Here is a 13,969-nt window from a genome sequence, read left to right on the forward strand (position 1 = left end):
TTCCAATCTCAAAAAAATTTATTGCAATAATATGACCATAAAAAAATTTCTAATTGATTCCAGAAAAAATAATTAATGCTCAAACCACATGCTTGAACTACAAATCGGTACAATTAAATATCTTTAAAATATTCCAAATGCACAACAGAAAAAGACTGATGTATAGGCTGAGAATTAATCATCATCACAACCTGAAAAAAACTTCATCAGTCTATAAAATTTCTTATTCCGTAAACAAACTTAAGACAACTAAGCATCCTCACTGGCTGCAGCACTGGCAGCACTGAGATCCACTGACAAATCAAGCTCCTGTCAACAACAAAATAGAAATTCACCCAAAATGCATATTATTCTCCTTTTTTGTTAAAAAAAAATACTTCACTATATATATATACCTTTCCAGTGATCTTCTTGTACATGGAGATCACGTCTTGGACTGTGGACTCAAAGTGTGTTGTTGCATCATAACTCTGCAATATATATCAGAAACATTTTCCTCTTTTTCTTGCAGAAAATTTTGTTGAAAGAAAGCAAAAAAGATTCGTGTGAATTATTACAGTGGAGATGAAGCAGTTGTCCTCTTCATGGTTGTTGATGGGTTCATATCTGTCATAGATATCAAAGAAGGTTTCATCTACTGGTCCAAGGAGATCAATGCCAGGCTTGAGCTCTGTCTCAGGCTCATCCGTCTCAGCTTCAGTGCTGACAAAGGCTATGTACTTCCCTTTTGGAGCAACATTGTGAGCATAAGAACAGCAAAACAAATACCTGCAACAACAACAACAACAAAAGGCATTGATTAAGATTCATAAAGTAAAAATATATACATATTTAAAAGGATTTACATAGTTGAAGAAAAACCTACATATCAGATTTCTTGCCTAATTGCTTTTGAGGTAGAATAAGCTGCACTGAATGTGAGTTGTTGGTGTCTGGAATTGGATGGCTCATTATGCAGATTGCTCTGGCCACTCTTCCAACCTTCTTCACCTGTTAAAATTTCAATTAAGTAGGATATTAATTCTTCATTTATATATATATATATATACAATAATGTTATTAAGGACTTGTATGATACCTTATCAGGCAAGTAAGAAGGATCACAGACTATTTTTTTACATTTAGCAGTTTCACCTTCAGATGTCACACCAATGGCTTTTCCATCTTCATCAAACTCTACCTTTTATTGAATAAACAATGCATATTTAATTCTCTTTAGATTTAACTAAAAATTAGGAAGGATTATATTAATTAGGGTTGAGTATTCGGTGAAAATTGAATCGAACCGAATTAATCAAAATCGAACCGAATTAAATTTTTTTGAACAAACTCGAACCAATCAAATTTTCAAATAAAAATTGAACAAACCGAATCGATAAAATACCGATTAATTCAGTTTTCAATCAAATTAATCGAAATAACTGAATTTTTAAAATATTATAAAAAATTTATCAATTAGTTAAGGATTTATAAGTTTACTTACTTAGGAATTTATAATTTTTTTATTTTGATTAATTCGGTTTAATTGAATAAGAAAATTTAAAATCGAAACTGAACTGAATTAATCGATTTTTTTAAAAATAATAATTAAAATTTTAAAATAATCAAATCAAATTTTTAAATTCGATCAGTTTATTCGATTTAATCGAATTTTTACTCATCCCTAATATTAATTATCATCACCTTGCATTGAGGCTTGTTGAGCATGTACGTGCCACCATAAACAGCACTTAGTCGAGCAAAACCCTGCAAATTAATAAACTTAATTATGTACAATACAACTATAATCGAATTGAAACATAGAGAAAAAAAAAAGAAAAGTAGAACCTGAGGAAGCTCTCCAAGCCCGTAGAGAGGATAAATATAAGGAGACCCTCCTTGAAACCGGGCCAACGATTCAGCATATAGCTGCTCCAATAACACAATTGTCAAAACAAGAAGAAAAAGAAGAAAAGTAACTAAAGTTTGCTCTTAATTACCTTCATTCTCTTTACAGTGTGAATTGCAGGCTCATCCAAGTAGCTATCATTTGAGTGAAGTGCCAATGCATGCCCAATGAAATCGACAGTGTTATCGTCCAACCCGTATTTGCTAATCCAACAAAAACAAACAAACAAAAAAAAGGAACAATTTGAACACACGAAAATAAGCAAGGAAATTAAGGGCAAAATACAATGTTTGGATCATACGAAATGACTTCTCTAGTGGTGACTGTATTTAGGTCAAGTCCTTCGTGGGACTTCGGATCGTCCTCCTCGTAATCTTGCACGTAGATGAACAACTTGCGAGCGCGACGCTTCTCAAAGAGCCCCATCAGAGTTGATTTTAGAGCTTCAACATCAGTGGCTGGCACTTTATATATCTGGTAAAGGCATGGAATTAACGACGAGCTTAAAGATATAGAGAGAATTATCATCATCTGCACCTTTCCGTTGTTGTAAACAAAGCTGCCATCCACTGCTTTAAAATTCAAGTATTTGGTAACGCCAGTGCGGATGAGGACTCGGACAAGGGCACCGTTTGCCATCATGAACTGAGAAATTAATTAAAAATAAGTTAAATAGGTTTAGAGAATTAATTAATTGTAAAATGATAATTATCAATATCAAAAAAGAAAATAAAAACCTTAGGTATCATGTCCACATTGTATTCCTTGCTCGAACCCAATGCCTCCGGAGGGCTATCATCACCTCTAAATCTCTTCCAAATCTATTTTTTTCAAAAAAATAAAATAATAAATAATACAAAATCTAATGAAATTATTATCCAACTTCATTGGAAAATTCGAATCAACCTGATTAAGACTAAGTGATGTTGATTCTCCACCGTAATAGTCATTTCTATCCATGTGGAGGACCTTGAGGCCCTCGACGGAGAGGAGACCACTTAGAATGCATTCCTTGAGGCCAGTGCCAAGTACGATCACATCGTATTCTTCATCCATTGCTCCAACGAAAAAGAGAAAGAAAAGTAAATGAAAGATCTGATTTCAGTGAGAAAATTAAGTAGTTAGACAAAAGGAAGAGATGAATTAATAGGTGACGGTGAAGAACGGAGAGAGCGAAGACAAAGCGACAATGTTGTGTGACCATTAGAATGATAAGTGGTCATGACTTACCATTGCCCACTTGTCATTTAGTAAAAAATTGCTATAGATATGCATTTTTTAATCTTTAAATCGGACATAAAACAAAAGAAAATATTTATTTAAAAAAAAATGAATTCAAAATTTTACATAATTTTTTTATTTGGAGTTAAATGGAGAGCGAACAGAGTTGAACCGGTTCGGTTCATTAGACGATTCTAAACCCTTCGTTCAACAGTGGGAACCCTTTCTCTCTCCCACTCGAGCCGCCGTTTCTTTCGCCTCCCCTTTTCCGGGTACCGAACTCCCTCCTTCCGCCAGCCGCGAGCACCAGCAGCGGCTCCGGCCCTCCCGCGAGTGGAAGAAGCGGCGCCGGCCCATCATCGATTGCGTTGGGTGCAAAGAACTGGAGCGATGTTATATCTCTAAAAAAAAATTATAAAAGGAAGGGGTGGGGTTGAAATTATTAGAACTTACTGGGCTTGCAAATAAAAGTAGCCGACCTTTTTTAGTTTTCCCTAAATGCTAACTTCCTCATAAAATCCTAACCTCTATGTTAAAACGCCGCAAAATTTTCCTTACAACACCACCATCGCACATCTCTACCGTCGATATTGCCGCCACCCGACGCCTCCACTTTGTTTATCTCTCTCTTTTATTGTCTCGTCGTCGCTCGTCACCCAGCTGCGACGTCGTCGTTTGCCAGCCTACGTCGATCGTCCAAGGGCGCAAGTCAATGCAGGCAGACGGAGCTAGGATCTTGATTCAGTATAGGCAATTAGGGTGCAAATGAATCGAACATGTTCGTCAGCTTTTCGAGTCGGCTTGAAAAATATTTGATTCATATTTAAAATTATCGAATTCAAGTCAAACTCGATGTTTGATCATTTTTTCAAGTCGAATTCGAACTTATAATATTTTGCTCGATTGTTCACAAACCACTCACGAGCCGAACTCGAATAATTCGAATCAAACTCGAATTTAAGTCATTTCGAACTATAGTTCGATTCTGCACGAATCGAGATTCGAACAAAGCGAACCAAACTTGAATTTTATTTCGAACCAAGCTCGAATCAAATTTATTTGTGTTTTCGAGCTTCAAATAGTTGAATGTCATATATTTTTCGAATTCGAACTCAAATATCAATATTTGCATATTCTTCAATTCGTTTGCAGTCCTATAGGCAACAATAAAATATAATTAATAAAGTAAAAAAATATAAAACCTTATAATCATAAAGCACCACAAAATAATTAATTTACAATTGTTTCAAGTTGATCATCAAGTATGATAAGATTAAATCTTGAGAAATCTTATGGATAAAACTCAGTTAGACATCAATTTTTTTTTATCAAAAGTCAAAAATGAATTTTGTGGGCACAAACAAGCAACACAAAGTAGTAACTGATCTGTACTGTCTTTGAGAAATGACCATTTAACTTTTGAAGTGACATATCAATAACGCCATAGAATAAATCAACATGATAATTATGCAAATTTATTATTTCTGATGGATTGTGATGGGGAGTTATAAATTAGTAGAAAAGATGTTTCAATGTGATTGTATTTGTCTATAGCTTCTAATAAATACCTTCATGAATTGAGCAAGTTCTAGTAGACTGTGTTTGACCTTGAAGATTCATTGCATACTCTTTTCTCTAATGAGTTTATCATTTAATGATTATGATTTTATTCTTTTTTTTTTATTTCATGTACCATTTTTTTTGGGCCCAGTGTGGGCAGCTGCCCACTGGGCCAGCTGCCCACACTGGGCCTACATTACCTCCGCCCATGAATGCAAGAACTGCACATCTCGACATCGTCATGCATTCGGCCTTATGTTGCCACTTGTCTGTTGTCATACAGACTATTATACAATCCGTGACAACAGCCTATTATACAATCCCTAAATGGACTTATTTTAATACTTTTAAAATATTATCTAATATTATCTTTTAAAATATATTATTAAATTTATTATTAATTTATAATTATCTTTTCAATAGATTATTAGATTTATTAATATTTTTATATTTACTCAATATTATATATAGAATTATTATGTAATTTTTTGATAAACAATAAAATAAATAATTTTGATTAATCAAATTATTGGAGGTTGATCCCCAATTTATCTCTTTTCGTTTATCTTTTTTTTTTTTTTTTTTTTACAAAATAGGACACAAGTTCCTATCAGCCTATCTTCGCCGTTAGTCTCCCTTGCAACAATCCACTTTCAATAATTGAGCCTTCCATCAAAAGCCTTTGTTGCCAACCACCGTCGGTATCTCGAGAGCTTTAATCCTAATGACTCATGGTGGATTGGCACAAATCAGATCAGGAATATAACACCATGTGCTTAGATCAGGAATATAACACCATGTGCTTAGGAAGAAGGGATTTAGTAGCAAGGCGTGGAGGCAGAGGCGTAACATGTATATGCACCACTTGGAGGCTAACACCATTTGACCATTGATGGCTGACATTGGTTAAACAAATGGGTAACATTCATATGTGCTACAATTTAAAAACAAAAGAAAAATTAGAGCCATTGGGGTGGCTGATTAAGAACATAGTACAATTTTATGCAGATGATAAGTGGCTAAGGTTTGGTTCTGCATCTCCTAAAGCTACGGATTTGAGTAAATTACCCCTTTTGAGGTTGACTAAGAGGTGAAACCTCGAGATATAGGAGTTGTTCCGGCTAAATGCCGCGGAAGGTCAAGCCACAGTCAACGAACCGTCTGATGTAGGCGATCCTACGATCGAGTTGAACTAGGGGCGTCTCGAGGCACCACCGTCAGGAGAATCCTGAAACACACTCCACAAGAGAGGTTAGAATGGCGCCCGGGGGTCCCGATAAGCCACTCCGACGTTCAAGTTAGGGTTCCGACAAGGAGAAGCAAGAAGTAATAAGAAAAGCAGTGAGAGAGTTTCCCAGACACTGACCTCCTGCATGGTGATGAGTTATTCCTTTTATAATCAACCTTTGGGTCTCGCATAGGGGATCAGCTACGGTACACCTCGGGCCCATACACGATTATCCGAAGAACCTTCCTTCTGTCCCCTCTATTTTGGGTTATATGCATAGGGGAAGCTCGAGCCTAATTCCTCATATCTTTTTTATGGTAATGTGTGCAAGCCACGAGGTTAGAGGAGGGAGCCACGTATAACGACTGGATGCGCCCTTAATGCGGTGGCGTAACAAGGACTAACGCCAGAAGCAACTGCGCCTGAGCCATTGACTGACCCGTTCCTCTTACAAGGGCGACGCCCACAACCGGTGTCAGAAGGTTGTAGTTAAAGCTAAAGTCTAGCCTGACAGAGGCGGAGTGGCCGGGCTTATATGAGGAAGTGAAAGAGACATAGCGGAACTCTCCGGGGAGAGCCGTTCGACGTCTACACCAAGGGACAAGCTGGGTGCCCTCCTCCACCGGAAGAGAAGGTTAGGGAAGACATGAGTCTCTTTTGCCGAGAGGGAGGGCTTGCCGAGACGAGAGTCTCCCCTGCCGAGAGGGAAAGCTTGCCAAAACGAGAGTCTCCCCTGCCGAGAGGGAAAGCTTGCCGAAACGAGAGTCTCCCCTGCCGAGAGGGAAAGCTTGCTGAAACGAGAGTCTTCCTTGCCAAGAGGGAGGGCTTGCCGAAATGAGAGTCTCCCTTGTCGAGAGGGAGGGCTTATCGAAACGAGAGTCTCCCTTGCCGAGAGGGAGAGCTTGCCGAGACGGGAGGCTCCCTTGCCGAAAGGGAGAGCCTCCGCGACGAGAGTCTCCCTTGCCGAGAGGGAGAGCCTGCCGTCGTGGCCTAGACTTTGACCTGACGGTGCCTTGAAGGAAAACCACGTCATCTCCCTTGACTCCCCGCATCAGGAGTCAACTTGTACGAATGTGGATTCTACTTTGAGGTGGAGTTTTCTTGTTTGTTTCGCTATACTTACCTTGTGCATGATTTAAATTCATGAAAGTAGATATTAAAGAAAAATAGAGTTAATTTTAATATTATTTCTATTCTTACTGCTTGAATATTTTTTATCATATTGCTTGCTCTTTTATTTTTAGTCGATATTTATCTTGTTTGTCTCTAGTTTAGCTCCGCGCTTGAGGAGTTACTTTAGCACTGTGCTTAATTAACAAAATAATAGATGCAATAATTATATTTAGAGTTATGAATTCTGTGTTTTGAAAGAGATGCATTATCATTAATATTAAATTGTCAAGATAATAAATGTAATCCTTACATTATAGAGTGTTGGCTTGGCCCTCAAGAATTTCGTGATTACTTATAGTCTTGAGCTTTGATTTTGCCTTTTAAGAGTTTGTGTGATTATTTGTAATATAGAACGGTTGACTCCGGGTATAGAGGATTTTTGAGTTTTTTTCGCATGTTTGTGGGCTTTAGCTAAATTGAGATGATTTTTCTTCACGGGATGGATTGCAAGCGTTCATCCTATTTTTATGTGAGACACTTTTTGGGTGGAGTGCAAGTCGTTCACCCTATATACGTGTGTATTTATATATATGCATTCACATGATATATTTCGTATTGGATGGATTGCAGGTCGTTCTCGTCATGAACATACGATACATCTCGTTTGGGTGGATTGCAGGTTGTTCACCCGATTTATATATGTATATGTGCATACATACGATGCATTTCGTTATGAGTAAATTACAGGTCGTTTACTTTCATATACAATGCATTTCGTTATGAGTGAATTGCAAGTCGTTCATTCTCATATACGATGTAATATTCTCGAGTGGGTAGCAAGTCGCTCATCTTAAGATTTTCATTTATATATGATACGTTCATATTAGGTAGAATGCAGGTGGTTCACTTTTACCTATACGACACATCTTTGTTGATGATATTACATGTTGTTCACCTACTTAATATATTAGATTGAGTGCTGGATAAAATAAGACTATACAAATGTTGAAAAATGAGAAATTTAGGAGAACTAATGAATATAATGAAGAAGACAATACAAATGTCAAGAAAATAACATAAATGTCAAATTATGTTGTTGCCCTTTTAATTATATTTTCGTGCACATCTTTTTATTTCCACTTTGCATTTTGTGGTCACTCTATCTTTTCTTTGATTACCAAGTAAATTGTTACAATATATACATACTATTAATAAAGTTAATTCAAAAATATACATATAGTCATATATATTTTTAATTAGATTTACTATATTTTACTTTAATATTGTTATAGTTCACATGCGGAGAGCAAAACTAACATTGTGACAAGCCTAGCTCCTACGGAGCGTCACAAGCAAACACCGCATTTTTCTCCTTTGCTACAAGATTGATTCAGATTCCGCATTTGGGTCACCAAAGTGAAAATAATGAAGAATTTAAAGGTTTCGTCGCAGCTCTCGCTGGATATCGAGTTGCAATTCGAGGGCGAGGCGCTTCTGCTGTCCGCCTTCGACGTCGAGCGCAACTGTGTCTTTTTCGCAAATAATTAGGGCTTACTGATTCTTTTCATTAGTCGGATGGAAATCAAAATTTGTTTAATTCCTTCTCATTATTTGCTACTGAACAGCCCTGGAGAGGAGCTAGCACTTGTGGAGCATTTGAAGGGCATGTCTCTTACTGAAACAGCGCAACGCGAACTCAAAGGCCTCATCATCCTTATCATGCTGGGAAATGAAGAAATTGTTACTAAGCTTCAATCTGTTGCGGATGCCTATCAAATATCGCAGCAGGCTTAAAACAAGCTGAAGATACAATGGAAAATGATACAATAAGCGAAGAAAATCATACCCTGGAAAACTACACAAAAATGGTTAAAGTTCCATATACAAAGGCACTTCCTCCAGAATCTAAACCTTTACTACCGCCAATGCCGGTACTGATATTGTGAAACAAAGTTACAATTTTGAGGTGTATTGAGTCAAATATATCAGTTGTACACACCAGGTGCAAGAGTAATTTTAACTGTTAGGGTTCAGATTGTTTTGTTTTGTTATAATTATTGACTTTAGAGGAGATTCAAATGGTTTGTACTTATAATTTTTGAACTGCCAGCGGTTGTGGAGAGCTTCCATGAGATCCACAGGGAGGAAAGGAAGGGCCATGTGGAATTGAGATGCTGAGGCAATCTTCAATCAGTCTTTATTGAGAGCATCATTGTATTGAAGCAAAAGGCCTTCTCTTGCTTCTGAACTAACGTCTGTTGGTAATAAAAAATAACATGACGCCTTTGCCACCCAAATCAATAAAATTAAAATTGATGGAACTAAAAGAGACTCACAACTTAACATCAATTCCAAATAATAATTAATAAAATGTAGTATTGGATTAAAATATAAGGTAGAGTTATTGGTAGCGCCCCACACTTTTTAAAAGGAATAAATCATGAAAACATATCTATTAATAGCAAGTAACAATCATCTGCGCTAGGTAGAGAAGGATGTTCATAGATAATACAAGGAGGGGTGCTGATTATAAGCTCTCCGTTCAACCAATGATTATCCATCTCCATCAAAAAATATTTTTTGATTCATTCTCACGAACAGATGCTGATGATAAAATAACAATGGGAAGAGCCGAGCATTAGTGTTAATTAAAACTCAGTTGCTAACATTCAACAAAAAGATATATTTGTGTGGATCAACATTATGATCATCTAACAAACGGATTCAGAATAATCATGAACATTGGTTATAGATAATTTTATATGATATCAAAATTCCTATCTAAAATATCGACATCAGCAACACATTTCTGAAAAGCTAATATAAGTTGATTCAAAAACAGTTGCTTCCTTTACATCCCCACGTCAGTTGATGATTCATTAATCAACCAAAACAGCAAAACCAAAGGACAGTCATCTATGGTTACTGATGTCGGGGCAGTATGTTACATAAGCATTAATCTACCATTAAAAAGGGAAAACAAATCACAAGTGCAAAAATCGCCAAAAACCCTAGAATCCGAACTCCGCCAAGGATCCATCCAAAGCTCTATCGAGCTTCATTGGTTTAGGAGCTGGTAAATTTGGTCACGGCCTTGGTGCCCTCGGAGACCGCGTGCTTGGCGAGCTCCCCGGGGAGAACGAGGCGAACGGAGGTCTGGATCTCGCGTGATGTGATGGTGGGCTTCTTGTTGTAGCGAGCAAGGCGGGAGGCCTCGTGCGCGAGCTTCTCAAATATGTCGTTGATGAAGGAGTTCATGATCGACATGGCCTTGCTGGAGATGCCAATATCCGGGTGCACCTGCTTGAGCACCTTGAATATGTATATCTTGTAGGTCTCGGTGGACTTCTTCTTGGCCTTCCTTTTCTTATCTCCGGCGGCAGCGCCGTCCTTGGAGGGGAGACGCTTGCCGGCCTTGGGCTTCTTCTCCGCCGGGGCTTTTTCGGCAGCGGCCTTCTTCTCCTTCTCCTCCGCCGGCTTGTCGGATGCGGCGGGCTTCTTTTCCGCGGGTTTCTTCTCGGCCTTGGGCGCCATGGGAGATCGCGATCAAGAGCAAAGGCAGGAGAGGGATCGGAGATGCCGGGTAGGAAAAGACGAGATGGAGAAAAAAGCCACGGGTTGGAGTTTATAAAGAGAAAAGAAAGGGCGGTGATTGGGTAACACGACTCTGTTGCGGATCGATGACGTGCGCTCTTTAAAGATGGTTGGATCGAACATGCAAGTAAACCATATGAACGGCTGAGATTCTTTAGACCAATCGCCGAAGCGACACGGATCTAAAAATTTAATTAAATCAAATAAATTTATCCATACGATTAAATTTAAATTTTTAATTTAATTATTTTAAAATTTTAATTTTTTCTATAAAAATCAATTAATTCGATTAATTCAATTCAATTTTAATTTTAAAATTTTTTATTCGATTAAATTAATAAATTAAATTAACTAAAATAAAAAATAATTTATAAATTTATAAGTAAATTTATAAATCCTGATGATAATTTTTTATAATATTTAAATAATTTAATTATTTCAATTCATTCAAGCAAAAATTATATTAATAAGTCTTTTATTAATTCAATTTATTTAATTTTTATTTAAAAATATAGTCGGGTCGATTAGTTTAAAAAAGTTTTAGTTCGGTTAGATTAATTTAATTTAATTCAGTTTGATTTTAATCGAATATTATGTCCTAAACTCGTTTGATAGTATATTTTAAATTTTATTTAGTTGATTAGTAAATTTAATATTATAAAATTATTTATTTTATTGATGGGCATATTTTTATTTATAAATATTAACAAATTAAATAATGAAATGGCGTGGCCAAACCACACACAAGTGAGAATGAAAAGTTAAAACTATATATAATCTTTATCATTTCCAATCTCAAAAAAATTATTGCAATAATGTGACCATAAAAAAATTTCCAATTGATTTCAGAAAAAATAATTAATGTTCAAACCACAGGTTTGAACTGCAAATCGGTACAATTAAATCTCTTTAAAATATTCCAAATATACAATAGAAAAAGACTGATGTATAACTGAGAATTAATCATCATCACAACCTGAAAAAAACTTCATCAATCTATGAAATTTCTTATTCCGTAAACAAACTTAAGACAACTAAGCATCCTCACTGGCTGCAGCACTGGCAGCACTGAGATCCACAGACAAATCAAGCTCCTGTCAACAACAAAATAGAAATTCACCCAAAATGCATATTATTCTCCTTTTTGTTAAAAAAAATACTTCACTATATATAAATACCTTTCCAGTGATCTTCTTGTACATGGAGATCACGTCTTGGACTGTGGACTCAAAGTGTGTTGTTGCATCATAACTCTGCAATATATATCAGAAACATTTTCCCCTTTTTCTTGCAAAAAATTTCGTTGAAAGAAAGAAAAAAAGATTCGTGTGAATTATTACAGTGGAGACGAAGCAATTATCCTCTTCATGGTTGTTGATGGGTTCATATCTGTCATAGATATCAAAGAAGGTTTCATCTACTGGTCCCAGGAGATCAATGCCAGGCTTGAGCTCTGTCTCAGGCTCATCCGTCTCAGCTTCAGTGCTGACAAAGGCTATGTACTTCCCTTTTGGAGCAACATTGTGAGCATAAGAACAGCAAAACAAGTACCTGCAACAACAACAACAACAAAAGGCATCGATTACGATTCATAAAGTAAAAATATATATATTTAAAAGGATTTACATAGTTGAAGAAAAACCTACATGTCAGATTTCCTGCCTAATTGCTTTTGAGGTATAATAAGCTGCACTGAATGTGAGTTGTTGGTGTCTGGAATTGGATGGCTCATTATGCAGATTGCTCTGGCCACTCTTCCAACCTTCTTCACCTGTTAAAATTTCAATTAAGTATGATATTAATTCTTCATTTTTTTAAAAAAAAATATAATAATAATAATAATAATGCTATTAAGGAATTGTATGATACCTTATCAGGCAAGTAAGAAGGATCACAAACTATTTTTTTACATTTAGCAGTTTCACCTTCAGATGTCACACCAATGGCTTTTCCATTTTCATCAAACTCTACCTTTTATTGAATAAACAATGCATATTTAATTCTCTTTACATTTAACTAAAAATTAGGAAGGATTAAGTTAATTATCATCACCTTGCATTGAGGCTTGTTGAGCATGTACGTGCCACCATAAACAGCACTTAGTCGAGCAAAACCCTACAAATTAATGAACTTAATTATGTACAATACAACTATAATCGAACTGAAAAAATGGAGAGAAAAAAAAAGAAAAGTAAAACCTGAGGAAGCTCTCCAAGCCCGTAGAGAGGATAAATATAAGGAGACCCTCCTTGAAACCGAGCCAACGATTCAGCATATAGCTGCTCCGATAACACAATTGTGAAAATAAGAAGAAAAAGAAGAGGATCAAATAAAGTTTGCTCTTAATTACCTTCATCCTCTTTACGGTGTGAATTGCAGGCTGATCCAAGTAGCTATCATCTGGGTGAAGTGCCAATGCATGCCCAATGAAATCGACAGTGTTATCGTCCAAACCATATTTGCTAATCCAACAAAAACAAACAAAAAAAAAGAACAATTTAAACATACGAAAATAAACAAGGAAATTAGGAACAAAATGCAATGTTTGGATCATACGAAATGACTTCTCTAGTGGTGACTGTGCTTAGGTCAAGCCCTTCGTGGGACTTTGGATCATCCTCCTCGTAATCTTGCACATAGATGAACAACTTGCGAGCGCGGCGCTTCTCAAAAAGCCCCATCAGAGTTGATTTTAGAGCTTCAACATCAGTGGCTGGCACTTTATATATCTGATGAAGGCATGAAATTAATGACGAGTGATCTGAGAGAGAGAATTAGTCGTCATCATCTGTACCTTTCCGTTATTGTAAACAAAGCTGCCATCCACTGCTTTAAAATTTAAGTATTTGGTAACACCGGTGCGGATGAGAACCCGGACAAGGCCACCGTTTGCCATCATGAACTAAGAAGTTAATTAAAAATAAATCAAATAGGTTTAGAGAATTAATTAATTGTAAAATGATAATTATCAATATCAAAAAATAAAAATAAAAACCTTAGGTATCATGTCCACATTGTACTCCTTGCTCAAACCCAATGCCTCCGGAGGGCTATCATCACCTCTAAATCTTTTCCAAATCTATTTTTTTCAATAATAATAATAATAATAATAAATATAAAATCTAATGAAATTCTTATCTAACTTCATTGGAAAATTCGAATCGACCTGATTAAGACTAAGTGATGTTGATTCTCCACCGTAATAGTCATTTCTATCCATGTGAAGGACCTTAAGACCCTCTACGGATAGGAGACCACTCAGAATGCATTCTTTGAGGCCGGTGCCAAGTACGATCACATCGTATTCCTCATCCATTGCTCCGGAGAAAAGAGAAAGAAAAGTAAATGAAAGATTTGATTTCAGT

The 13,969-nt window shown here is 36.4% G+C and overlaps 3 protein-coding genes across 3 annotated transcripts; all 3 read right to left on the reverse strand.

The window, feature by feature from the left end:
- Positions 1-249: 249 nt before the first annotated feature.
- Positions 250-2,944, reverse strand: LOC141834648 (guanosine nucleotide diphosphate dissociation inhibitor At5g09550-like). The gene is made up of 12 exons (XM_074721976.1): positions 2,795-2,944; positions 2,626-2,709; positions 2,426-2,533; positions 2,190-2,362; positions 1,980-2,091; positions 1,828-1,908; positions 1,684-1,746; positions 1,079-1,180; positions 866-990; positions 558-768; positions 396-470; positions 250-309 (listed from the first exon to the last, which is right to left on the reverse strand). The coding sequence occupies exons 1-12, from the start codon at positions 2,942-2,944 to the stop codon at positions 250-252; spliced, it is 1,344 nt and encodes a 447-aa protein (XP_074578077.1).
- Positions 2,945-9,807: 6,863 nt separating this feature from the next.
- On the reverse strand, positions 9,808-10,588 carry LOC141834632 (histone H2B-like). The gene has a single exon (XM_074721961.1). The coding sequence runs from the start codon at positions 10,542-10,544 to the stop codon at positions 10,077-10,079; it is 468 nt and encodes a 155-aa protein (XP_074578062.1). The 5' UTR covers positions 10,545-10,588; the 3' UTR covers positions 9,808-10,076.
- Positions 10,589-11,638: 1,050 nt separating this feature from the next.
- On the reverse strand, positions 11,639-13,920 carry LOC141834647 (guanosine nucleotide diphosphate dissociation inhibitor At5g09550-like). Its single transcript, XM_074721974.1, has 12 exons — positions 13,771-13,920; positions 13,600-13,683; positions 13,399-13,506; positions 13,161-13,333; positions 12,955-13,066; positions 12,803-12,883; positions 12,657-12,719; positions 12,474-12,575; positions 12,251-12,375; positions 11,945-12,155; positions 11,783-11,857; positions 11,639-11,698 (listed from the first exon to the last, which is right to left on the reverse strand). The coding sequence occupies exons 1-12, from the start codon at positions 13,918-13,920 to the stop codon at positions 11,639-11,641; spliced, it is 1,344 nt and encodes a 447-aa protein (XP_074578075.1).
- Between the last annotated feature and the right edge of the window lie 49 nt (positions 13,921-13,969).

Source organism: Curcuma longa, chromosome 9, assembly GCF_044706935.1.
Source record: "Curcuma longa cultivar G26 ecotype Majalengka, Jawa Barat chromosome 9, ITB_CL_G26_1.1, whole genome shotgun sequence".
NCBI classification, from domain to species: domain Eukaryota; kingdom Viridiplantae; phylum Streptophyta; class Magnoliopsida; order Zingiberales; family Zingiberaceae; genus Curcuma; species Curcuma longa.

Bases quoted from the DNA above. Each gene is read 5' to 3' on its own strand.
- LOC141834648 (XM_074721976.1), bottom strand. From the start codon at position 2,944: ATGGATGAAGAATACGATGTGATCGTACTTGGCACTGGCCTCAAGGAA. The intron at 2,534-2,625 runs GTTTTTATTTTC...TTAATTTCTCAG, and splicing joins ATGTGGACATGATACCTAAG to TTCATGATGGCAAACGGTGC. The intron at 471-557 runs GTAATAATTCAC...TATATATTGCAG, and splicing joins ACAACTGCTTCATCTCCACT to AGTTATGATGCAACAACACA.
- LOC141834632 (XM_074721961.1), bottom strand. From the start codon at position 10,544: ATGGCGCCCAAGGCCGAGAAGAAACCCGCGGAAAAGAAGCCCGCCGCA.
- LOC141834647 (XM_074721974.1), bottom strand. From the start codon at position 13,920: ATGGATGAGGAATACGATGTGATCGTACTTGGCACCGGCCTCAAAGAA. The intron at 12,720-12,802 runs GTTTTACTTTTC...ATTAATTTGTAG, and splicing joins GGCTTGGAGAGCTTCCTCAG to GGTTTTGCTCGACTAAGTGC. The intron at 11,699-11,782 runs GTATTTATATAT...TGTTGTTGACAG, and splicing joins ACAAGAAGATCACTGGAAAG to GAGCTTGATTTGTCTGTGGA.